This window comes from Schistocerca piceifrons, chromosome 10, assembly GCF_021461385.2.
Source record: "Schistocerca piceifrons isolate TAMUIC-IGC-003096 chromosome 10, iqSchPice1.1, whole genome shotgun sequence".
NCBI classification, from domain to species: Eukaryota; Metazoa; Arthropoda; class Insecta; order Orthoptera; family Acrididae; genus Schistocerca; species Schistocerca piceifrons.
Window position 1 is genome coordinate 45,563,863 of NC_060147.1, and position 27,618 is coordinate 45,591,480.

A 27,618-nucleotide genomic window follows, 5' to 3' on the forward strand; every position below is an offset into this window, starting at 1 on the left:
CCCTGTATCTGAGACAAGTGTCAATTACTGTACCATTTTACTCAGTAGGCTTCTAGATAACATTTTTGTCTCAACAATGGTAATGAATTAAAAAATTCTAAAATATGCAAATGGTAGGTTAGTTCATGTGTAAACATTACCTCTAGGGAGATAGATGAATGCACATACAGCCACAGATATACAGCAAGAGAAAAAAGACAAAGAGAAGTTTGTCATTGCAAACTTTTTTTACTGTCATTTGCAACAGTACACAATAGTAAATTACAATCTACACACATTCCGTGACATCGGGGGTCTCCCCACAGAATCCAGTGGCACGACAATAGACGGTAGCCATTTTCCGCAAAACCAAGAGAGAAGAGAGACTACAATATGAGTCGAGCACCCATTCAGGACGGATGTTACCCGATTGGAACATTACTCTTACGTAAGAATGCCGTTCGGCGTGGAAGTAATGTGTGCCAATGCCTCGAGGAACTTACGAAAGTGGAAGGAAATGCTGCTCGACCATGGTGAATGGTTGCTTAGTGGGTAAGTGCATTCAGGTGTGGTAGAGCTGTAACAGCCAAAATGCACCAATCCAAGAGGCCTGTCAATACGGATACATGGATCGCCCAATGCTTGGAGGATGAGAGAAGATGGAAGCTGCGGGAATTACAGCACCATACTGTGATTGAGACGACGATATTCTACAAGATTTTAAGCAACTCGTTACATGAGCATAAAGTTGCTGGAAAGTGAGTGCCTCACGCACCAAGCGAATAGGAAAAGTCGACATTACAAAACTTGTCGCGTGCATTTAGCGCATTACGAGGAGGGGGGAGACAATGCACTTCGGAGAACCGTCGCCGTAGATGAATTTTGGGCCAGGGCCTACAAGTCGGAACTGAAACGCCAGTCCGTGAAATGGCATCATTAAGGTTCACCACAGAGGCATAAATTTTGCCACAATCCCTCTCCTGTCGAGTTAACGGTCACCGTAGCCTGTGACATTGGAGGAATGAGTTTGTGCCATTTTATCCCACAAGGACAAACTTTTCATGCACTGCACTACTGCTCCACTTTCCTGTAACACCACCAATGACAGGCTATTTGGGAGGAATGACCCGAACGTCTACACGATTCATTAATCCTTCAGAAAAAGGCGAGAGCCTATACGGCAATGTGTGTGCGGAATCTGTTCGCACGATGGGGATGAGAAGTACTGGAGCATCCACCGTGTTCCCCAGACTTCTCACGTTGCGATTATGACGTCACACCAAATCTGGAAGAGTCGTTGCACGGAAAATGCTTTCGAACACGTGAAGACATTGCCACAGCAGTGACACAACAGATCCGATGATTCGCTCCTGGAGAGGCCACACTGGTGGCAATGTGTGACGGATTTCTTGGGAGACTATTTCGAGGGATCCTACGATGTCACAAGTCCGTGTTCCTGCCCTGTACTACTGTGTACTGTTGCAACTGTGAGCAAAACACATTTCAAATTACAAAATTTGTTTTGTCTTTTTTACTGTGCTATATCTTTATGGCACTGTCAGTGTTCATCCATGTCCTTAAACGTAATGTTTACGTATGAACTAACCTTCCATTTGTATATTTCAGAATTTTTTTATTCATAACAATTTTCAAGACAAAAAAATAGTTAGAATGCCTTTTGCAACGTCCCTCTTATTTTCGGAAGTGGTAGTAGAGACACTTCGAATAAAACATTCCACGTAACATGTGTTCAATTTTCATTGGTTATAAAGAGAAGTTTTCATATTGAATGTTAGTACTCTAGTATCTATGGGTTCATTAATTACAATATTATGAAATGAATATATGCTCACCACGTAGGATAGACACGGAGTCGCAGATAGGCACAACAAAAAGACTGTTATACACTGCTTCTTCTAAAATAGGACACACAGACATGGACACACAAACACACACTCTAAAGCCCAACTTGCATACACAAGGCCACTGTCTGTGGCCACCTCTAGAAAGAGTGTGGCTCTACAAACACACACTCTCTCTCTCTCTCTCTCTCTCTCTCTCTCTCTCTCTCTCTCTCTCTCTCTCTCGTGTGTGTGTGTGTGTGTGTGTGTGTGTGTGTGTGTGTGTGTGTGTGTGTGTGTGTGGTTGTGGTTTCTGCTTCAGAAGATGACCTTTTGTGTGGGAACAGCACGCCTACTGCCACCTTGGGGCACCATTATCCTACCCAGTGTTCTCCACCCCTCAAAGCACCCAGACTTTGCTTTAGTTTACCTTCTCAACTTGCCACATCCCCCAAAATCCCCTACCAACATTCCAAATCCAGAGCTTAAACAATCCCAGAACACCGTTAGTTAATCTTATCACCAAAATCATCAGCCCCACATAAGTTTGGCCTATCCAAAAGCCTCAGTTTTAGCCCTGCACAAATATTTAACCACACTGAACCTGACAAAGACCTACTCTCCTTTTCCCTACCCCCGCAATGAAACATTTGCCACCAATTTCTCCAACCAAAGCCAAAGTAATTCCAACATTGAACCCTGCCTCTCCACTTCGTACCACCATCCAACCGCGATCCTGTCCTACTACACCTAACCACCTGCAGGTCATCTTCTGGGAATTCTTTACCTCCAACTTGACCTCATCACCCTTCCCCAGGTCCCCTCCTATGAATACTAACATCTGAACACCAACTATTCTTCAGAGGAAAGGGCAGCAATATCCAGTCACAAAACAGTTCCTGCCCTAAAATAATGATGGAAGCTAAGACTTAAACGTCTCAAGCAAAATTTAATAATATCAGATCCTGACCTGATCATCCTCCCTGCGGGCAAAGACTCTACCACTGTCTCAGCGACTACCTGGCAGAAGGTATCTGCCAGTTGTCCGACTCTTCCATCTACAACTCTGCCAGAGTGGTCCCATCCCAGTAGTCCAACATAACCTCCAATTCCTGCTTAAAGCTTTAGGTCCTTTCCAGAAATTCCACCCTGAATTCACTTCCATTCTCACCCATATCACACCCCGCACATCCACTATCTCATCCACCTTACTAACTTTATCCTAACCCACAATGACTTCTCCTTTGAAGAGAAAGTATATAGGCAAATCCGTGGCACAACCATGGGCACCAGCATGGCACCCTCCTATGCCAACACTTTTATGGGCCATCTAGAGGAGAGCTTCCTAGCCTCCCAAAACACCAAATCCTTAATCTGGTTCAGGTTCACTGCTGATGTCTTCATAATCTGGGCTCAGGGCCAAGACACCATATCTCTGTTCCTTCACAACCTCAACACCTTCTCTCCCATCCACTTAATGTGGTCCTCCTCAACCCAGCACACCGCCTTCCTAGATGTTGGCCGCCTCCTCTCTCTGATGGCTCCAACCACACTTCACATTAAACCCGCCATCCACAAACAGTACCTGCATTTTGACAGCTGGTCATGCCTTTCACGCCAAAAAATCCCTCCCATACGGCCTGGCCACCCAGGGGCAGCATATCTGCAGTGACAAAAACACTCTTTCTCAGCATGCTGAGGGTCTCACCGAGGCCTTCACAGACAAGCACTATCCGCCAGACCGAGTCCGCAAACAGATCTCCCGTGCCATTTCTTCCACACCTCCAATGCTCCCAGCATCAAGAACCAGCCACAAAGGTGTGTCCCTTTCATCACCTAATACCACCCAGGCTGGAACAACTGAGCCACATCCTTTGCCAGGACTTTTACCTATCATCATGCCCTGAAATGAGGGACAACCTCCCCAAGATACTTCCCACCCCTCCCAAAGTGGTGTCCCACTGTCTACCCAACCTCCACAACATCCTAGTCCATTCCTATGCCACTCCCAATCCCAACTCCTTGCCACAGGGATCATATCCCTGTGAAAGTTCCAGGTGCAAGATATGCCCAATCCACCCACCCAGCACTTTCTAGTCCAGTCCTGTCACAGGCTAGTCTAACAAATGTTCAAATGGCTCTGAGCACTATGGGACTTAACAGCTATGGTCATCAGTCCCCTAGAACTTAGAACTACTTAAACCTAACTAACCTAAGGACAACACACAACACCCAGTCATCACGAGGCAGAGAAAATCCCTGACCCCGCCGGGAATCGAACCCGGGACCCCATGCTCGGGAAGCGAGAACGCTACCGCGAGACCCCGAGCTGCGGACTGCTAGTTTAACATATCACAGGTCGGGCCACCTGTGAAAGCAGTCGGGCTGTATACCAACTCTGTTGCAACCATCACACAGCTTTTTTTATATAGGTATGACTATAAACCAGCTGTCCACAACAATTAACAGCTGCCACTAAACTGTGACAAAGGGCAAAGGAGACTTCCCTGTAGCACAACATGCACCTGAACACAACATGATTGATTTCAATGGCTGCTTCACAACCCGGGCCATATGGTAACTCCCCTCCACCACCAGCTTTTCTGAATTGTGCAGATGGGAGTTATCCATGCAACACGCTCCCAAAATGATCTGGGACTCAACCTATGGTAACATACTGTCCCTACACTCTGCACCAAACAGTTTCCACCCACTGTCCTATTATCTCCTCCTTTTTCACATTCCCCCGTCCTCTTTGTATGCCCCCCTCTGCCACAGTATCTGCCAGTCCATTTTGCTTCCCTGCTCCTCTCCTTTTTGCTACCTTTTTGCCCCCCCCCCCCCTCCCTCCTATCCTACCTCCCAGCACTGCACTTAGCAGTAGCAGTTGTTAGTCCCTACGTGCCCCACAAGATAGCTCTTCTCCCCATCCTTGCTCTCCTTATCCTGCTATCCCTCCCCCTTTCATGCCCCACTCCAGATTTCTATTCACATAACAGTTGCATTCCAGTTAGAGCCTTCTGGTGGTAGCAGTTGTTTGCATGTAAGGTGTGTGTGTGTGTGTGTGTGTGTGTGTGTGTGTGTGTGTGTGTGTTTGTTTCTTTCCCCGAAGAAGGCTTTGGCTGAAACCTATAATGCATAACAGTCTTTTCATGGTACCTGTCTGCAACTCAAAGGGTTTTCTTTGCAATGAGTAGCAATCTATCCATTTCCTAATAGCACAAATGAAATATGAACTGTTTGCTAATGGGTCTAAACGACACCTCCCATGCACTGAACAAATATGATTAGGAATTTAATAAAGGAGGAATTTAATAAAGAAAAATCATTAATTTTACTAGTACCACAGGTTTTGACTGACGTATGTCAGCCACACTTTTAAGGATTGCCACATTTTTAAGGATTACACATGCTGTAAACTAAAATAAAGATTTATTAGTTTATTGATAAAATGGAAGGTTGCCAGGTCCAGAAGACCCTTGTTATTCATCCACGGGTTAACGCAAACTTTCTAAAAATAATTTGTGTTGTTTAATGAGAATAATGTCCTACTGCACACTTCTCAAGAAATGTTAATAATTCTATGTGAGTTGAAGAACAGTAATATCCTGTCTAAACTATGCTGCTGCTGTAGAGAGATTCAATTTGTGACATGCTAATTGCTTATTTTCCACACTTAATAGCAAACTATCAGTTACTGTACTCCGACTGCAGTTACTGCACAAGACCAACCAAGTTTAGTATGTGCTACCCATTTATCTGTACCAAAATGAAGTACAAGACACACAAACTGGCCATAAACAATTGTGCAGTTAACATCAAAGTGGTAAAGTACTTGAATTTCCAAGTTTTAGTTTGGAATGCATTACTGACAATAGCACACTTTCACTACCAAAATTTCAACCAGTTATTGATAGAGTTGCAGGCTACTGACAGCATCTGTGTAGGTAAATTGGGTAGACTATAACTTGTTACATGGAATGTTTTAGTCTATACTACCACATCCTAAAATATTCTGCTATTCTTTCTGAAGCATCCTGTAAGCATGCATAACCTAATCATGAAAGACTTTGAGAAAAGGAAATATAAGTCAACGGGTGATAGACTACACTCCAAGTTTTATCACAAATCAAACATTCATATTACACGAAACATGAAGAAGAAAAAACAGTATGACCTGAGTACTCACCCATCTCTCCAGCTTTCAGCCACACATCCTGCATGACCTCAAATGTCTTCTCATCCATTAAGTCGATTTCTTCATTGCGTATCTCCTCCGCTATCCTGATTACCTCTGAAGGTAAGTCGTGTGGATATTCGAGACCGTCCAAGTCTTCTAGGTCGGAAGGCAACTCTGTAACGCTGCCGGGAGACACCTTCTTGCGGTGGTGGGTCTTCGCCCTCGGAATGTTCATGAGCACGTTCTGCGGCATGTCGGCATTGCTGTGGCACAAAATACTGTGAGAGCAAATTTCTGGCCTCTGTCCTCGACCAACAGTATTTACAAGGCAATCGTGCACGTGCATTTCGCACAGTCTCACAGAGTTAACTGACATGAGAGGCTCTTTTGATTACACTTCCACATGGCAAATTGAAATCTAAATCCTTCATACTCATGTTTCAAACCCTAGAAATCTTAAAACAATACTCCAACACAAGAAGTAAACTTTCAAATGGAGAAGAATGACTTACTGTTTCACATTTCTTGGTAACCACCACTTAAAAATGAAGTAACATTTGCAAAAAAATTTCTTCTTCCTTTTTACAAGGGCAACACCACAAGTAACATCTCTGAAGAGATATTGTTAGTGTGGCTGTTGGTCGCACTGCTGTAACTTGTGGTTTTGCACTCCCAAGCAGGCATACATACACTTTGCTTGTACGGTCTGTCTTGACCAGGCAGCCAGTCAAAATTGATTTCCTGTTTAACACTACAGTCAAGTGCGAAGTTCACAGCGCTATTAATCGCTAGTTGACTGATGCGTACGGACAGTCGTGCTCGGATGTCAAAAGCGTTTGCAAGTGGTGTCATACCGTAAGTCACAACAAGGGAAGGAGCAGTAGGCCGTCAATTTCCAACTAGACAGTCTTAAATATTGAGAAAATTGTGTGTAAAGACTGCAGGATATCTCTGGATGATTTATGTAACATGGTTCCTGATGTTTCGGAAAGCAACATCCACTGGATTTTAATGGAAAAGCTACAGTATTGGATGATGTGCACATAATGGGTACCGCAAATGCTGACAAAACCATGAACAACAATGAGTTGATTCTTCCCATATATTTCTTCAATGTTATGCAGATGAAAAGGACAACTTCTTGGGCTCAATTGTCACGAGTGATGAAACCTGGGCATTCCACTTTACACCTGTGTCAAAACAAGTCCTGCGAGTGGCAGCATTGCTCTTTGGCCAAGTTGTAAAAATTCAAACAAACACAGTATGCAAGTAAAGGGAGGGGTACTGTTGGTCTGCCTGCTGAGACAACAATAAGCACTGATAAATATGGTGCAACACCAAAAAAACTCATAAGGGTAATTCAGAACTGCAGAAGAGGAATGTTTAGCAAGAGTGTAAGCAATCACCATGACAATGCCTATCCACACATGGCCAATCAGGCTGTCTGCCTCCTGCAGAACTTGGGCTGGAATGTCAGCACCCATCCACTACCTAGATGTGGCTCCGAGCGGCTGTTACCTGTTCCCTAAGTTGAAGGAACATTCGTCTGGGCAGCAGTTCTGCTTCGACAAGATAAAAGATGAGGCTGAACACTTCCAAAAGCGAACTGGTGTAACATGGGTTTTGAAAAGCTGCTTCAGCGTCTATGAACACACATCAACTGAAATAGCAATCATGAAGAAAAATAAAACATTTTTTGACCTTTAAAATGATTTAACTATAACAAAGTAAATAGTTTTTTGTCCACCTAAAAATATTATTCCACATTACACATCTCAACTCCTGCTGTCTTCACTGTAAATATGAAGCAAATCATACACCAAACCTAAGAAAATTTGTGTCTTTTGGTTGGTTGGGGGATTAAACGGACCAGACTGCTACGGTCATTGGTCCCTTTTCCAAATACTAAAAACACCCACAGAGAATAAAAAACGTTCAACAGAATAGATGACAGATGACACAGAACGGGAGAAACTTAGACAAAGACCAGACAAAACAAATTAAAATCACATAGTGTGACGGTGGTTGGCCGACCATAGGAACAAAAAAAAAAAAAAGAGAAGCCAACCACCGAGAGACACATTAAAAACTCAGTTTAAAATCGTAGGCCAAAGGCCAGAATCAACACAAAAAAACAAACACTCAAATTAAATAATAAAAACCCCTGCCCGAATAAAACGCAAAACTAGCCCTGCCATGACAGAGTCATCAGCTAAAAGGGCAGGGAGCGTATCAGGCAGCGCAAATGTCTGCCTGACCACAGCTAAAAGGGGACAGGCCAACAAAATGTGGGCCACTGTCAAAGCCGCCCCGCAACGACAGAGGAGGGTCCTGTGTGTCGGCCGGGTGTGGCCAATGCGGAGCCGACAAAGGACAACTGAATTTCTGTGATTGGCTCGCATGGATGACCATCACACACCCGTGGTCACCTTGACAGGACGGAGTTTGTTTGGCGTGGGCAGATTGCTCCGTTCAGTGTCCCAAAGCGAGAGAACTGCGCGGCGTAAGACAGCTCGCAAATCAGTCTCCGGGTGGCCAATGTCCAGAGTTGGTTCACTGGTGGCCTGTCTGGCCAGGCGGTCCACATGTTCATTGCCGCGTATCCCAGCGTGGCCTGGGGTCCACACAAAGACCACAGAGCGGCCGCAACGGGCAAGGGCACGGAGGGACTCCTGGACAGCCATCACCAGACGAGAGCGAGGGAAACACTGGTCGATAGCTCGTAAACTGCTCAGGGAGTTGCTACAGATAACGAAGGACTCACCTCAGCAGGAGCGGATATACTCTAGGGCACGAAAGATGGCGATCAGCTCAGCATTGAAAACGCTGCAGCCAGCCGGCAGGAATCTTTGTTCGTAATGGTCCCCTAGAGTTAGAGCATAACCGACCCGACCAGCAACCATAGAACCGTCAGTGTATACAACAACAGAGCCCTGATACGTGGCTAGGATGGAATAAAAGTGGCAGCGGAAGGCCTCTGGAGGGACTGTCCTTCGGGCCCTGTGCCAATTCGAGCCGAAGGCAAGAGCGAGGAACACACCATGGGGGTGTTCGCAAAGGGGGCCAGAAAGGAGGTGGAACAGGGAAAACCCCAAGCCCAGAGATAAGCTCTTTGACACGGGCCCCAATCGTACAACCTGACTGGGGCCAACGTTCTGGCAGATGGACGACCGATTGCGGGAACAGAAAACGATAATTTGGATGCCCGGGCAAGCTAAAAACACGGGCAGCATAAGCGGCCAGTAAACGTTGGCGCCGCAACTGCAGTGGAGGGACACCTGCCTCCACAAGTAAGCTGTTCACAGGGCTGGTCCGGAAAGCACCAGTGACAAGGCGTATCCCGCTGTGAAGGATTGGGTCCAGCACCCGCAACGCCGAAGGGGATGCTGAATCATAAGCCAGGCTCCCATAATCCAGACGAGACTGGATTAACACCTGGTAGAGCCGTAAGAGAGTAGATCGGTTGGTACCCCAGCCGGTGTGGCTCATGCATCGCAGAGCATTTAAATGCCGCCAACACATCTAAGAAAACTTGTGTCTTTTCTACATGTCCATTCACTGCTGCAGAAATCTTGGGTAAGCAGTGATCTAGCCTCATATGTATTAAAATCCACCTTGGACTTTCATCAAAGCTCTGTTTCTTGTTAACATAAACATTACTTTAGCAAGGCCTGAATGAAATATAACTGGGTTACAAGATTCTGTATGAGTTTATAATAATGCATATGAAGTTTAAAAATATTAATACAACAAACAGACATTATAAATTTAATTTACTTCTATTTTTGTAAAAAAAAAAAAATAAATAAATATCTTTGTACACACACAACTAACCAACTGAAACAGAACTACAACCACACAAGCCATGAAAAGTTATTTCTCGTGCAGCTGCTGGAAATACAGGGTGTAACAGTGCAGATATTTCTACCGGTGACCAAGGATGGTGTAATGGACAACATTACATCAGTATAGGCATGAGCAAGACACTAATACTTATTTTCCTCTGGGCAGAAGGTCAGGTGTTGAAGTTTGGACATGTCGACACAAAACAATAAGTCTATACTGACTAGCGTAGTCCACTTATTCGTGCAGTTACAGCCTCATAGGAAACCTCAGGTAATAAAAAGTTTGTGACGTGTTTGGGGGAAGACTGTTCAACAGAGAGGGGGGGGGGGGGGGGCAGTAGGCAATGCGTTGCTGGGATGGGTCTGGCAAGAATTTGATTACCGTATTGACGTCTGCCAGGTCACTCATGGTTCGCATATCAAATGTCTGTAAAAACTTTCAGAGTTTCTCTTCAAAATGCAATATGTATGACATCTTTAGTTCTTGTGCAATAAATACCTGAAAGTATTCCCGGACTTTATATACACCCTGTATTTCTAGTACTAATGACATTTAAAAGAATGCTTGCAATATATAACAAAGACTGATAAAGTTAACTGAAATATGAAAGTAAGGGAAATAAAACAAGCATCCAAAAGATCTTTGAAAAATGAAGTCTCACTATGAAAGGACAGTATTTCTGATATCTCTGAAGGGAACAAGTGCAAAAGAGAAGTGTAATGGGACCAGTAGGGTTAAGTATTGCACATTCAGGACAAAAATTTCAGAAACAAAAAGCAGAGAGATGAATTCAGTAAATATTCAAACATGACTTCAGTTAACAGTCCCGAGAAGGGAATTTTCATATGGAAGAAGGAAGTGTTTGAGAAAAGGCAAAAGTGTATTGAGAAATCCTAAGAATAGTTACAACCTGTAATATACTTTTTGTTGACAAAATGTTAGAAAAGCCTTTACCTCACACTATTTGTTATATACGAGAATGTAGGATTTCTCGGCAAATTTAACTGATGAAATTTTGTCGGGTCATCAGTAGAGTCGTGGCAATGTGGTGTCCCAATGTTTCGACAAGTTTCCTACTAGTCACCAAAGCACAAGGTGACACGACGGTTTTGAACAGTATAATACTGTACACATAGTGACAGTAGTAGCTTTCCTTCACACAAGACGGCATTTCAGTAACAGTGGAGCAGTGGGACTTGCAACATCAGTTGTTTATCTGTGACAGTTTCATCAAAAGTGGCGAGTCTGATACAGTTACGCAGCAAATATTTTGTGCGCAATTAAATCCTGGCTGACATTGAGTTGTTCTGAGTTGACTCAATCCTCAGATGGGTGAACACATCAGATCAGCTGGGAACATGACAGATAAGAAGCATACAGGCCTGAGACCCAATGTAATGACACTAGAAAATGTTGCAAGGGTAAGGGAAGCGATAGTTAGAAGCTCAGAATGGTCAGCTAGAGTCACTAGTGAGCTAAAAATCAACTGTGATCAGTTAGACGAATTATGCGTACATCAAACTTCCGTCTGTACAAACTTCTTATTGTTAAACAACTTAAGCCAACTGATTTTGCTGTATGTGAAGATTTCACATGCAGTATGCAAGTGATTGAGTGATAACGTGATTTTACTGATGAGCAATGAAGCTCATTTTCATTTAAACAGGACTGTCAATAAACAAAACCTACATTACTGGGCTCCTGGGCAACCACACCTTACTCATCAGCATCCTTTACACTCTGAAAAAGTCAGTCATGTGTGGTCTTGGCAGTATTGGCATTATTGACATTATTGGACAGCAGTTTTTGAACAAAATGGGACCACAGTCACTCGAGACAGTCATATGCTTGAAACATTCTTGAGACCAGAATTGAGAAGACAAAGAATACCTTTTAAAGATGTTCGGTTCCAGCATAATGGAACTATATCACACACCACAAAGCCATTTTTCCTGGACATATCTATCACCTCTTGGATTGACAATGTCCCTTGGTCTCCCAGGTCTTCAGACTTATTAATGTGCGACTTTTTGTTGTTGTTGTTGTTGTGTGGTGGTGGTGGTGGTGGTGGTGGTGGTGGTGGTGGTGGGATGGGTACCTCAAGAGTCAGGAAATTTGGACCAGCTGAAATAAGTTATCATTCAACAAACTGCTGCCACCCCTGCAAAGACATTGGGTTTGGAGAAGAGACTTCAGCTGTGCATTCGAAATGATAAGGCGTCAACTCGACAACATTATTTTTCACAAGTTTAAGTCTGGCCCGCAACAAATGGCAAACAATGAGCTTTGATTTGTCAATAAACACACATGAAGTTTAAAAATTTTTTTACTTGAAACCCATACATCTCCCGTATGTCAACCTAAGTACGAATGTTGGTAATGTACAAGGAATGAATACTTAACTTTTGCTGGATACCTACTGCTGTTCTGAACTGTAAAAATATTTCTGGCAGCACCCACTGAAGACTTTAATGCCCTTACATTAATTTAGGTTGCTTACTCATTGTAACAGCATTCAATTAACTGTGATGACTTAAATACCAGTGCCTCACGCATTTTTTCTCAAGACTTTCATAATAAAAATCTGTAGTAAACATTTATAAAGTGAGTTATGTGGAAGTCTGAAGCTGATGGAGGAGAGAGGGGGGTGGAGGCAGTGGACCTGTTAGATACACAATGAAGATGCACCACTGCTAACACATTGGATGAGTGTTTGACAGTACGGTACAGGTTCTGTCAGAAATTATTCCCCACAATGAAACTAATGTCACAATCAAATTTCTTCATTACAAATTACCATTCTACAGAACAAAATGTTGTACTGCAAATAAACTTGAGATCTCAATACATTACTGGTTTGTTAATACACTGATTGCCACAGCAAAGTTATAAGGAAAATATGCTGATGTTGACCAAGAACCACTACACCACAAAAGGCAAAGTTAGTCATGCAGTAATCAAACACTGAATTACATCATTATGAAAACCACACTAATCACATTATGTATGCATGTACGTATGTATGCCTTGCACATTATATTAACATCAGCCACGAAGTAATAATTGCATGTAAAGGAAACCAACACCATAGCCCTAAATATTACACCACCAGGTTTCACTTTTCAAAGCTTCTGTAAAAGCAGTCTATTATCCAACACCTCTCAGTAAGTTAAAAATGAATAAGAGAGTGGCAGTTAGATTAACATTTCAGAAGTCTATCGCTTTGCAGACTGACAGGACTGACTCGGGGGAAAAAACCAGGAACTTTAAGGTAAAATGACACACACACTGCGAAAGTTTTAATGATAACGGCTTTACACTTACTAAAAGCTAGCAATACTATAACACAAAACACAGCAGATTCAAAAACATTGAAAAAAAGAACAAAAGATCATACAAAAAAATCCATCATTCAGCCTAAGCAGCAGCCATGAGATCAAACAGTTTGCAGACATTCACAATGACATTAGAAAACGTAGATTAAAATTTTACGGTTATGTGAATTGGATGAAACTTGAGAGACTTGCAACCCAAACAGTTGCAATATTATGGAAATATAAGTAAATAAAAACAGAGCTCATGAAGTGGATTGGGGAAATAAATAATAAACTAGCAGGCAAAGTTTTGGGTCTAATGTTCAATGATGAAAGTTGACTGGGACAATATACCGTACGAAAAAAACTTCAGTAAACCGAGCTGAAACGAGGAAATGTGTTAAAGCAAATAAAGAAGAGAAATGTGGTGACAGAGGTAGGCTTTTTATGTATTACCACCCATAAGGAATTCAGAGTTCCACATATTGGTGTCTTCCCTTCATCTTTGTGTCCTATGATCGACCCTTTTTATTTTATTTCCATCAACCCATCCATCCTCCCCTCGCCCCACGCCACCCACCAAATGCTGATAAAAGGATGGAACTGTTCCCAATGAAAACTAAAATAGTTTCATGTACTTTTATACATGCTCTGGTGGGCAGTTTGTGGGTTTAAATCACCTCAGTGTATGACCATGCAGTGCATTTGACCTGCAGTCATCGCAAGGTGGCGCTGGCAGCAGTCCACATACGCAGAGGTGTGTTGGTGCATGTCAAGAGTACGGTGCAGTGAGTAAGTGTGCAGAGTTTTCTGACGTTCTAATGGTGACTGTGTGTTGAAAATGATGATGTTATGAAGGGTAGAATACTAGGGTGACTGGAGGCTCGTCAAACACCGCAGGTCATAGCACGGGTCCTCCGTGTGCCACAAAGTGTGATCTCACGATTGTGGCAACGATTCTAGCAGACATGAAATGTGTCCAGGCGCTACAGTACGCGACATCCACTGTGTACAACACCACAAGAAGACTGATATCTCACCATCAGTGCCTGCAGATGACCACGGAGTACTGCAAGTAGCCTTGCTCAGAACCTTACCGCAGCCACTGGAACAGTTCTCCAGGCACACAGTCTACAGACGACTGAACAGACACGGTTTATTTGCCTGGAGGCCTGCAAGGTCCATTCCACTGACACCTGGTCACAGGAGAACCCTTAAAGCCTGGTGTCAAGAATACAGTACATGGTCATTGTAACAGTGGTCCCAGGTTATGTTCACGGACGAGACCAATATAGTCTGACCAGTGATTCTCGCCGGGTTTTCATCTGGTGTGAACCAGGGACCAGACACCAACCCCTTAATGTCCTTGAAAGGGACCTGTATGGAGGTCATGGTTTGATGGTGTGGGGTGGGATAATTATTGGTGCACCTACACTCCTGCATGTCTTTGACAGAGGAACTGTAACAGGTCAGGTGTATCGGGACGTCATTTTGCACCAGTATGTCCGTGTTTTCAGGGATGCAGTCGGCCCCACCTTCCTCCTGATGGATGATAACACACGGCCCCACCGAGCTGCCATCGTAGACGAGTACCTTGATACAGAATGTATCAGGTGAATGGAGTGGCCTGCCTGTTCTTCAGACATAAACCCCATTGAGCTCATCTGGGATGCTCTAAGTCAACATATTGCTGCACATCTTCAAACTCCTACGACACTTCAGGAGCTCCGACAGGCACTGGTGCAAGAATGGGAGGCTATATGCCAGCAGCTACTCGACCGCCTGATCCAGAGTATGCCAACCCGTTGTGGGGCCTGTGTGTGTGTGCACATAGTGATCATATCCAATATTGGTGTCGGGGTACATGCGCACGAAAAAGTGGCATTTTGTAGCACACGTGTTTCAGGACGGTTGTCTCAACTTATCACCAATATTGTGGACTTACAGATCTGTGTCGTATGTGTTCCCTATGTGCCTATGCTATTAGTGCGAGTTTTGTGTAGTGCCATGTTGTGTGGCACCACCTTCTGCAATTCTGCAATTATCCTTAATTTATGAGCATGAGTGTGTCTGTCTACTAGCAGTATTAGTACTGTCATCTCCTGAAGGTTACACTGGCCAGCAATTGTCTCATAATTGTGTCATTTTTGCAATAAACATTGCAACTCAAGAAAAATTGTACCAATCCCTCTGTTGTAACTACACTTTCCAGATGACGAAGTACGAAGTCTGGAAACATGTCTATCATGTTAAGAAACTATAATGTGACTAGTTATAATGTTAACGTGCTCCTACATTTTCATATTACACAATCTCTAGAGGCCCCAACTCAAAATAACTTAAATCTAATCTTTATCAATGACACATATTAACCAAATTCAGCCTAAGACTTTGTATAATTTTGGATGCCCACTAATGGAAATGATGAGTCACCAAATGTGGAAATTAGATTCTATACAAATTTCCAAAGGCTGTGTGTTAAGGGCAAATGTGGGAGTGCTCAAAATGAACCAAACAAAGTAAACAAAAGAAGTGTTACTGAACAGTGCTACAAATACAATTACGCATCCACACGTGCAAAGACAGAATATGCATAGACATCAAAACTGATCAAACGAAATGATTAATGCAAACGATTTCACCCGACTCTTTTGTAACTATGTAAGAGACTTTCCTAAAAGCAGTTACTACTTGTGAGACAAGCAAGCGTGCACGCAAGACATAATTCACAAGCGAAGCAAACCACCGTACTCACTTTTTGTTTGCAAGAACTTCACGCTGCGTGGGTGGAGGTGCAGCGTAGTTTCGCGAGGGATCCTCGGGGTGGGGACCCACGTCTTTCCCCTGCAGCCAAAGGAGGTAGCGGTCTGGCTGGAGACGCTTCACAAATGTGTCCATACTGATTTTCACCATGTCCTCCCTTAAAGGTAAAATCTGAATTACAATATGTACACAAATTGCGCGCGCACACACACACACACACACACACACACACACACACACACACACACACACACACACACAGAGAGAGAGAGAGAGCGAGAGAGAGAGAGAGAGAGACCAGACATTGTGGGACATTTGGCAATGTAACTCATACACAAATTTACATTCTTATTGCCAAGCTAAATTTTCCATTTCCACTTTCATTTCAACAAGTTAATATACAAGTCTCAAGATTTTCATGGCTGTTGTCACTGAAGGTAAAATCATCTACGATGTTGGCTGCACCATGTTCAATTTGTTCTACACTGTCGAAGTTTCGGCCCTTCTGCTGGTGTCGTCTTCAGGATCTTCTGGTGTTTACAGTTAGCTGAACATTGTCAGATTTCGCCCTTCATTGAAATCACATGTTGCAATTGTGTTCCTTCACACATTCTTTTACGGTGCTTTCCATTTCAATAATATACGAGGGTCACCCAGAAAGTAATGCACTACATTTTTTTCTTACAATTATTTACCGAACACGAGAAAGAATGATGTTTCTTCTGAACTTCCTATTTTTCCAGATAATATTTCTGTTCTACGGCCTGCCTCCAGCGAGACAAAGGCATATATGCCCCATCAATACCATTCCTTGTTCTGGTCACAAAGCCATTTCTTCTCAAAATGTCTTCCACATTGTTTAATGGCCCAAACAAGTGAAAGTTTGTGGGAGCTATGTCTGGCCTGTAGGGTGGACAGGGTACCACTGTCCAGCACTGTTTAGTGATGTGTTCCATATTTCTGAAACTTGGGTGAGGCCGAGCATTATCACCTAGCATCAAAGAATTGGTGGGTCATTATGGTGTCACAATCAGTGGAAGCACTTCTCTAGTTTGGTTAATGTGTTCACACATGCTTCAGAATTAATGGTGCTGCCTCCCTTTTGGCATCACAAACGAGCACATTAGTGAGCTGCATCTTTTCAGATCTGACAGCTGCTGATGGTCTCCCTGAATGCTGCAAATATCTGAGCTATGCCAAACTGCATTCTCATTATGGCCTCACCCTCTTTGCCCAATGACTAACCATATGTGTATGTACTGCAGATGCTCTGTAAAATGCACACAACAGGTTGTGAATGTTCCCAACAGTTTCTTTCTCCGCAGTGAGAAATTCAATGACGATGACACTGCTTGTAACATATGTCATTTACGTATGCCATTTTGAAACAATGCTGCAATTACGCTATCTGTCTGGAGGAAACAGAAAATTTTAGTGCAAACTCCAGAAACTTTAAGTAATGCAAACCTGAAGTTTCACATTTGTAACATTGTCGTTGGCTGAGAAAAGAAATGTAGGGTATTACTTTCTGCATGACACTCTTGCACACCGCCACAGCCACTGATCACCTTATGGATGCTTGCAGTTTTAAGATAATCGGGTGTATCCATTTTGCAGCACAAAAAGTGTTCTGATCTGACTGAGAAATGTGGTCTGTGTACCATGTGTCTGCAGAATTCTTCTGATGCGGTCAGGAACTCTGGAAATGAAAAGTAAAATAACAGCTTTCTATCCAATAGTGGTGGGCCAATAGTAGCAGGAATAATTTTATGCCATTCTTCAGCGTCAGCACCTATACAGGTGAATGCAACACTGGTCCTTGATATTGCTCATCTGACTGAACACCAGTAGATCATAGCAGAGGAGCCAAATGTCTGTCATTTAGAAGAAATTTAATGTGATTTGGCCTAATACCATAGAAGACTTTTACCTCGAATAACTAGTTATCATCTTCAGGTTTCAAATCACAAAGCACACACTGCCAGCTATACACTGTGTAGTGTACATGTACACCATCCAGTCACCAGTTACTATAGCTGTCATAATGTGGTGGCCCACCTTTTGGACATAGTACCCAGAGTTTACTTGCTGTGTTGTCAATAAGGTTTTTTACTCCAGCAAATTCCCGAAAATAATTAATTGCCGAACAACAGCATCTCTTATTAATAACACAGTAAGTAATCAATATTTTCAGATTTGCGTGGGTGAAAATAGAAGCTCAATAAGGAAACTAAATAATGGCCCACCACTGGGCTCAGTTTTCAAAAATTTCTCCTGTTCAGCTTTTATATTTATGACCTTCCAAAAGCATCTTCAACCAAATTCTGTTGTTCAAATGATATTGCTCTAGCTTCTTGTTGGTTGGTCAGAGGGTACACTAACAGAGGACTTGGTGGCCCTTAATTCATGTTTCGCAGAGTATAATGCTTTGGCGTGGTGTAATAGCCATCATACCAGCCTCGTCGACGCACAGCTCAACAGCATAATACATACAATTACTGGTAAAATCAGACCAACTCCTATTTGCTGGCTTCCCCTGCTAAGCAATATCTACTAACCACAGATTCATAAACTAAGACCCTGTTTAGAGATTACTGCAATATACAAGAGAATAAGGACCTACTCATTCATCGTAACATACCCGTCTTAACGAAGAAATAGGCTTCGTTCAAGATACCCGTCACTACTATACTCTGAACAGCTAGCTATAAGTAACACAAAAGTAAAAGATCTTTTGAACAAGAAGCGTCAACACATCATAAATGACCAAGAAATAAAAGGTTCGAGAAATGTAACTGTTATACTGTGGGTGTCTAACTCAACGGGGAAACTGTGGGTCAAATTAAATAGAATCCGCATTGTGTGTGGCCGGTGCTCTGATTCACTGTATAAATAGGGTATTGTGGAGTCTGCAAGTTGTGACTGTGGCGCACAAACAATCTATCGGACATGAGAGAGAGGAGCGTGTCCGACAATGCAATACTGTATTTACTTGAATATAAGCCGCACTTTTTTTCCGGTTTTTGTAATCCAGAAAACCGCCTGCAGCTTAGAATCGAGTGCAGAGTAAACAGAAGTTCTGAAAAATGTTGGTAGGTGACGCCACAACTAACTTCTGCCGTCGAACATATGTAGCACTACACAGGCATGCTTTGCAGGCACAAAGATAAATACTGGCGCCAAAACCTCTGCGTCAGTAAATAAATTAAAAGAAAAGGTAGTAGAATGTAAACATTATGCCATGTATTCTTTCATGTTTGCTGCTATCTCATTTAAATCCTATCTGCTTAATAAACTACAAAACTAGAGTGAGACAACAGCAAACGCGCTAGAATATACATATCATATCATATGTTTATATTCGTATTATTCTTATGCTGAATAGTGATAATATAGTCAGAAATGAAGCACGGCAACTGACTAGATTTTTAAATCTAAGATGACTAATTTCTGTGCAGAATGTAATGTACTAATAAGGTGTCTGCAAAGATTTTCAAACAGAGAAACATTTTCGCTAAACTCTCGTTCAGAACATCATCTATCACATGCAGTATATTATATGGTTCTTGTTGATCATTATCAAAGAAAGCAGCAATGCAAGTAACAACTAAAAGCAGTCTTTTGCCATTGTTTCGCTTATGACACAATTCCTCTCTTTTTTTATTGTAAGTGGCGGTAGCGCGCACAAAAACAAGCCATGTCGCGAGCGGCGACAGGTCGTAAACACTCATTATCAGAATGTGACAAACAACGCATGACACAGTAAAATAATGCATTTTCAGCTTAGAGTGACGTAAACACCTATAACAAAATGAACGGCACTTATCAGATCAAAGCAAAATAAGCAATCGATTCAAACCAGACGAAGCACGTGAAAAAGGAAGGGTACCCGTATAAATACGGACGGAGTGCCTGACACATAGCAATGGCTACTTGGTAAAGCTTAAATGTTAAGCTTACGACTCGGACCAATCCATTCGACCTAATTGTGTCCCATGTTACAATGGACCAACTTTGTTTGGATTTGGAGGTGCGATCTAAAACTTCTCTCCCCCCCCCCCCCCCCCCCCCTTGAATTTCGAGTCTCAAATTTCAGGTGCGGCTTAGATTCGGGAAAATTCTTTTTCCTTGCTTTCGGGTATCATTTTTCAGGTGCAGCTTAGATTCGAGTAAATACGGTAATCACATGTGGAATGATTTTATGAATGCCAATGTCACAGGGGTGGGATGGATTACAAACCTATATATTAATATTCAGTCTATTTACTTTTGTTTTATGCAGTGACATCCACTGCATATTATAGATGTACTAAATGTGCATGCCATACGAATAATAATAATCTGCTGCTGCCTTGCAGAACTGTTGCACTTGGCATTAAATGAAAGGCTCCACAGTACTGAATCTACATACCTGCAATGACACTGAGATGCCCTCTTTCCATATTCCACCCAACGGGGAGTGGCAAAATTTGTTGACTCTGCACAGTTAAAACCATGGTTGAAACCTGCATGGTATCCGTATGGAAATGTTATCATGATTTCACCTGCTTCCTGAGTAATCTGTAATCAAGCAATCACAATTCACAAATAAGAATAAACTGATGTATATTTCTTTTTTCAATAAGACAACCACGCAACATTTAACCCACACAAAAAATTTGACAAACATCTTAACAGAGAAAAATCTTTCACTTTGAAAAAACAAACAAAATTTGAAGGCTTTCAGTCGGATGTCACAGCTGCGGTAAACCTTTCGAGATGTGAGGTCATGGTCCAAGAAAATCTTCTGTTCCTGACATTTCATCCAGGACTGCGCTGGACATCCTCACAGGATCTCCTCCGCTGAGTCTTGCCGACTGACCGGTCAGATGCCCAAGAGTGACAAATTCTGTAGGAAAGGGGGCGTGGTCAAAGTAACATGTGATGAGCAGAGATAATCCTCGTCAGAGTAATGGATCAGATCGATAAGATTTTACAGAAACATGATATCTGACCGGTCTTTAGACCAACAAAGAAAATCAGTCAAGTACTCCAATCTGTGAAGGATAAACATCCTCCTCTGTTGACATGTGGTGTATACAAAATTCCACGTATGTGTGGTAAATACATGGCTAAAAGAGCACAAAAGTCTTTGCCGACTAGGAGAAATAGAGGAATCAACTGTATCAGAGCATGCTCTTCAGTCAGGACACCACGAAAAGAAGTTTTCTGAAACAGAAATTTTATCTACAATGTCAAATTATCATCCACGACTATGTACAGAAGCCATTGCAATTTATAAGCATTAGGATAATTTTAATAGGAAAGAGGAGCCAATGAAACTTAGAGAGACGTGGACAGTAGCTCTGCAGAATCACTAGACAGTTTTATCTTCGACAAGGCGACAATTGATAGTTAAGTTTTATTTCTGACAAGGATTATCTTTGCTCCCATCACGTGTTACTTTGACACAACCACTTTCACACAGTATTTATGTCACACTCGGATGTCCAACCGATCAGTCGGCAAGACTCGGCGGAGGAGTGCTTCTGAGGATGTCCAGCGCAGTCCGGGACGAAACGCCAGGAACAGAAGAGTTTCTTGGACCATGACCTCACATCCTGAAAGGTTTACTAGCAGCATACTAAATTTCATTTTTGAAACTGTAGAGGCTGTAACAAGTGTTTTCCCGTTTGGATTATTACAGCAACAGGAACAGAGCATCTCCTTCGAAAAAATAGAAATTTGAGGAAAGTGAACAGACAATTGACAGGTAAGCACCACTGTACAAGTAAAGATGCTTTGCACATATTTCTGCTAACTCAGCGGCATGAATTTCTGTTTCCCAGATCACTTTGAAGGAAGTTTCACTGGAATTTGCGAACTCAACACAACCTAAATCTGCACCAACAACACTAATAAATGTGAGAGAAATGGGAAACTCAAATTCTATTGTTACAAGAAATATACCAACGACGTAAACACCACTTTGAGACAGGAAATTACAAAATCTATAAAGGACTGCCAACCATGCCCACTTACAATGCTGCACTAAAGTACACGAAGTAATCAGTATGAATAATCTGATAACACCGACATGGGAAAAACATCAGAAAAAGCATATGACATTGGAAGCACTTTTAGAAGTAACATACTTTTAGAAGTAACATACTACTAGTCACCAAAAGGAAATATTGCTGGGCAACTTCAAAGAATGTATTAGCAAAGCAATAAATATAGAAAGTTGGGGTTATACCCAGAACAAATACAGAAAGGTAATAAGAGTCAAAAACCAGCCTGTGAGCACCAAACGACAGTGACACAGGGTGTTCACAAAACATGTACACATGAAATATCTGTCTTATTAATTTAAATGAATCCACTAATAATTGTGACATTATCCTCAAAAACATGTAGTGGAATGAAGAAATGTGACTGATTACAGTTATTTGAAATTCATAATAGTCTACCTGCCTAATCTGAAACACAGGCATTTACACTTATACCCAGTTTAGGATTACTGATGATTGGTTTGTGGGGCGCTCAACTGCGCAGTCATCAGTGACCATACAAAGTCCCAATTTTTACAGAGTCAAATTTTTTTTACACTGTCCAGTCTAGCCACTGTCACAAATGATGATGAAATGATGAGGACAACACAAACACCCAGTTCCCAGGCAGAGAAAATCCCCATCCTTGCCGGGAATTGAACCCGGGACCCGGTGATGCAGAGGCAGCAATGCTAGCCACTGGACCATGAGCTGCGAACTAAGTTTAGGAGTAAGCAACAAAGGTTTTTTCCTCCAAAACTGTCATTGACATTTATCAGAACAAGAGGGAAAATGGCGGGGAAAGGGGACGGGACAAGTAATCCCCAACTAACATTGTTGAGCAGAATTTCAGATTGATCTTGAGATAATCAGAGTACTGAATCACAAAGAAATCATAAATGTCGCAGACAAAAATGAGAGTTACAGGTTAAAACAAGCATCTGTTTACAGTAGAAGTAATACACTGGCATAACAAATATAAAGTGTAAATAAGTTTAAGATGAAATAGCTTCTTCAGAATTATTAGAATATGACTCTAAAGACTTCACAAAAACTCCATACGCCACACGTCTCAAACATTATAAATGCACCAAAAAAGAGAAAGATGCTGGAAAGAATGAAAACCAAGTAATAGCTCAATGATTTTTCATCCACTTGCCTTTCAGAAAGATCAAATTTGGAAATGGCATCACTCATACTGACAGAAGTTAAAATAAACACAAAGGTGCCACAAAACAACTGAGTAATTGGTGAAATATGGAAATAGATAAAACTAGAGAAAATTCTTCAGGAATAGTGAAAAACATCTTATATTCTGATAAAGCCACCACAAGAAAGAAGTCTGCAGTAATCACCACAGAAAGGATATCTACATTAGTTTACCTACTTGAAACAAAAGAGAGGAAAACCAGATACAACTACATAGAAATCTCCCTATTCTCTGCCGGCTACAAGATGCTCTTATAGGCCCAACTCCATAATATAAAAGTACAAAATGACAACCCAATTAGACAACAATTAATCCTAAATCTCTAAAACATCCTTCAACACACCATATGATAGACAAAAATGTACAATATTCAAAATGAATGTAAAAGTAACCAGACGAAACCTGACAAATAGAACTTCATAAGTCAGACTCCTGACAACTTTCTGACCCACTCGAATTTAAGGATGAGGCCAAAGGGGCAACTTGTCACATTACTGGCCAACTCAGTTTTCAAAGTTATCAAGAAATTGCAGAATAAAATTATAGATATAACTTTCAGCAGATGCCTACCAAACAATATTCACTCACTGTTTCTAATGTTTGCTGCTGATCTTGCAAACCTCTCCAATAATAAACTATAACCCCCTATGTATTGCTCACAGAGAGAGAGCATGAGGATAAGATTAGAATAGTTACATTTTTTTTGTTTGGTTTTAGAGCTGAGCGAATCTGAGCATACAATATACTGTATCCGCTGATGGTGAGATATGTATTGGACAGCCTGAAGAACAGCGTAAAGCTCCACAGTAAAAACCAAACGCTGGTCGGGGAGCCGAAATCGATTAGGGGTGTCGCCGACAATATAGGCACTCCCAACACCAAATGATGTTTTTGGGCCGTCAGTGTAAATAAATGTGGCATCCTTCATTTGTGCGCATAGAGCAGCAAATGCCCGACGATAAACGAGAGAAGGGGTACCATCCTTGGGAAGCTGACAAAGGTCACAGAGCAGGCAGGTCCAGGTGCGGAGCCAAGGCGATGCTGTACCCCAGTTGTCAAGAAAGTTTTAGGAAAGTGGAAGGAAAGAGAACATAGCAGTTGACGGAAGTGGATTCCCGGTGGTAGTAGAGAGGAAGAGCGACTTGCATACCCTAAATCTCAGGAGGTGCCGAGGGGTGGGGGGTGGGGGGGGGGGGGGGGGGGAAGAAAAGGTCATGGGTCGGATTAGCAGATACGGAAGACAGATGGCTAGCATAACAATTCAGAAGGACAGCTCACCGATTGGACTGCAGATGGTTAGCAGTCTCAGCATAAAGGCTTTCCACAGGGCTGGTGTAAAAAGCTCCAGATGCTAAACGCAATCCACGGTGGTGGACGGAGTCGAGACACCGAAGAATAGACGGCCGAGCAGAGGAGTAAACTATGCTTCCGTAGTCCAATTTCGAGCGCACTAAGGCACGACAGAGGCGGAGAAGGACCACTCGGACCGCTCCCCAGGAGGTACCATTCAGAACACAAGAGGGTGTTGACGGATCTCAGACAGTGAGCCGAAAGATAGGAAACATGGGAGGACCAGCACAGTTTTCTGTCTAACATGTTGTTGTTGTGACCTTCAGAACTTAGCGACGTCTGCAAACGGAAGGTCAACAGGGCCTAGATGTAGAGAAGGCGGAAGACACTCCGTACGATGCCAAAAATTGACACAAACTGTCTTACTGGGAGAAAAGTGGAAGCCACTTTCGATGCTCCAAGAGTGGCGGCAATCACACATCCTTGAAGATGTCGTTCAAGAAGGCTGGTCCGTTGAGAGCTGTAGTACATCGCAAAATCATCCACAACAAGGGAGTCCGAGACATCGGGAAGGAGACAATCCATAATTGGATTTATGGCGATGGCAAACGGTACAACACTTAGCACGGAGCCCTGGGGTACCCCGTTTTCTTGGGAGAAAGTACAGTAGAGAGATTAGTGTTCATCCGAACTTTAAATGTGCGCTCTGCCATAAATTCATGAATAAAAAGGGGCAGTCGTCCTTGAAAGCACCAAGAGAACAGTGTGCGGAGGAGGCCTGTCCTCCAACAGGTATTCGCATTCTCTCTCCAGATCAAAAAATATTGCTACGATTTGGCGTTTTGTGAGACAATTGTTCATGATATAAATGGAGAGAGCAACAAGATGGTCAACTGCAGAACGATGCTTTCTGAAACCGCATTGAGCAGGTGTTAACAGGCTTCGGGACTCAAGCCACCAGGCTAAACGGCAATTCACGATCCGCTCCAAAACCTTACATACGCTACTCGTGAGAGAAACGGGGCAATAGCTAGAGGGGAGATGTTCGTCCTTTCCAGGTTTCAGAACAGGAACGACGATAGCTTCCCGCCATCTTCTGGGAAAAGTACTGTCGGACCAGATTCGATTATAAAGGCGAAGGATGTAAAGCAGACTACGGAGAAATATGGAAATAGGTGGAGATAAAACTACAGAAAATTCTTCAGGAGTAGTGAAAAACATCTGATATTCTGATAAAGCCAACATTTGGGTGTGGATACCATCCGGTCCTGGGGTGGAAGAGCGAGGAGAAGAAGAGAGTGCATGTTGGAGTTCCTGCATAGAGAAAACAGTATTATAGCTTTCGCTATTTTGAGAGGAGAAAGCAAGAGGTCGCACTTCCGCTGCACGTTTCTTCAGGAGAAAGGCTGGCGGGTAATTTGAAGAGCTCGAAATCTCAGCAACTTGACACTATTGACACTAGTCAATGGTGTTTCACATAAATTGACTGCCTCAGGGGAAAAGATTAATAGAAGTCGAATATCTTTAGCAAGTTGACAAAAATAACATTAATGTTCTGCAAGGCAGTTAATGCCAGAGTGCCACAGAAAACAGATACTAATAACGTATTTCAGATTTCCACAATTATGTGAATGTACTTTAATTCACTTGATAGCTCCCAACCACAGAAATCGATTTTGATTTCATATGAGGTGAGACCTGTAAACAAAGAGGAAACAGCAAAATCACTAAACGTAAACACGAGTCACTATCCCCCTCCCCACTACAACTCAAGACTCCTCTGCGCATACGCGAATCTGGCAGCTTGGATGCATCAGAAAAAATTTTTCTGGGTAATATCTGGCTGTTTGTTGCTACTGCCTTGCCAAAATGAGAGAAGGTATTACTCATACACGACTCAACTGCACATGCACATAAGCCAATTGGCATCTGCTCAAACGACCCCAATGTAAAGCACTGCAACATCACATTCATTGGAAGCAGTTTATTGTTATGAATTATTGCATAGTCTTCATCCTAAAACTTTTGACACATTGTGCCATTGGCAGACACTTTGTGTGCAATGTGTTTTGTAGTAAATGACGCAACCTCCCATGAACCATGGACCAAGCCTTCGGGGAGGCTTGCGTGCCTCAGTGATATAGATAGCTGTATCGTAGGTGTAACCACAACAGAGGGTTATCTGTTGAAAGGCCAGACAAATGCGTTGTTCCTGAAGAGGGGCAGCAGCCTTTACGGTAGTTGCAGGGGCAACAGTCTGGATGACTGACTGATCTGGCCTTGCAACACTAACCAAAACAGCCTTGCTGTGCTGGTGCTGTGAACGGCTGAAAGCAAGGGGAAACTACACCAGTAACTCTTCCTGAGGGTATGCAGCTCTACTATATGGATAAATAATGATGGCATGCTCTTGGGTAAAATATTTCGGGGGTAAAATGGTCCCCCACTCTGATCTCTGGGCGGAGACCACTCAGGGGGAAGTCGTTATCAGGAGAAACTAACTGGCATTCTATGATTCGGAGCATGGAATGTCAGATTCCTTAAACGGGAAGGTATAAAATTTAAAAAAGGAAATGGATAGGTTGTAGTTTGATATTGTGGGAATTAGTGAAGTTCAGAGGCAGGAGAATCAGGACTTTCAGTCAGGTGAATACATGATTATAAATACAGAATCAAACAGGGGTGATACAGGAGTAGGTTTAATAATGAGTAGAAAAACAGGAACATAGGTAAGCTACTATGAACAGCATTGTGAACACATTATTGTAGCCAAGATAGACACGAAGCTAACCATGCACCACAGTAGTACAAGTTTACATGCCAACTAGCTCCACAGATGAGGAGAAGATTGAGGAAATGTATATCGAGATACAAGAAATTATTCAGATGGTTAAAGGAGCTGAAAATTTAATGGTCACGGGGAACTGGAATTCGATAGTAGAAAATGGAAGAGAAGGAAAAGTAAAAGGGGAATATGGAGTAGGGGAAAGAAATGATAGAGACCTGGTTGAATTTTATACAGAGCATAATTTAATCGTAGCTAACACTTGGTTGAAGAATTGTGAAAGAAGGTTGTAAACATGGCAGGGACCTGGAGACATTGGAAGGTTTCAGATTGATTGTATAATGGTTAGACATTGATTTAGGAACCAGGTTTCAAATTGTA

The 27,618-nt window shown here is 42.5% G+C and overlaps 1 protein-coding gene across 7 annotated transcripts in view; it reads right to left on the reverse strand.

Annotated features, from left to right (window-relative positions):
- LOC124718871 (lysine-specific demethylase 4C-like) overlaps window positions 1-27,618 on the reverse strand; it is a 380,259-nt gene that overhangs the window by 320,332 nt on the left and 32,309 nt on the right. For 6 of the 7 annotated variants that reach the window (XR_007005926.1, XM_047244509.1, XM_047244506.1 and 3 more), the window contains exons 7-9: window positions 20,335-20,483; window positions 15,916-16,080; window positions 6,010-6,278 (exon numbers count right to left, since the gene is read on the reverse strand). Coding sequence is in view for 6 of the 7 variants with exons in the window: in XM_047244509.1 (XP_047100465.1) it covers window positions 6,010-6,278; window positions 15,916-16,080; window positions 20,335-20,483 (583 nt within the window). In the remaining variant the exon portion in view is untranslated. The remainder of the gene's footprint in view (window positions 1-6,009; window positions 6,279-15,915; window positions 16,081-20,334; window positions 20,484-27,618) is intronic. The other variant, XM_047244505.1, reaches the window with a different exon arrangement.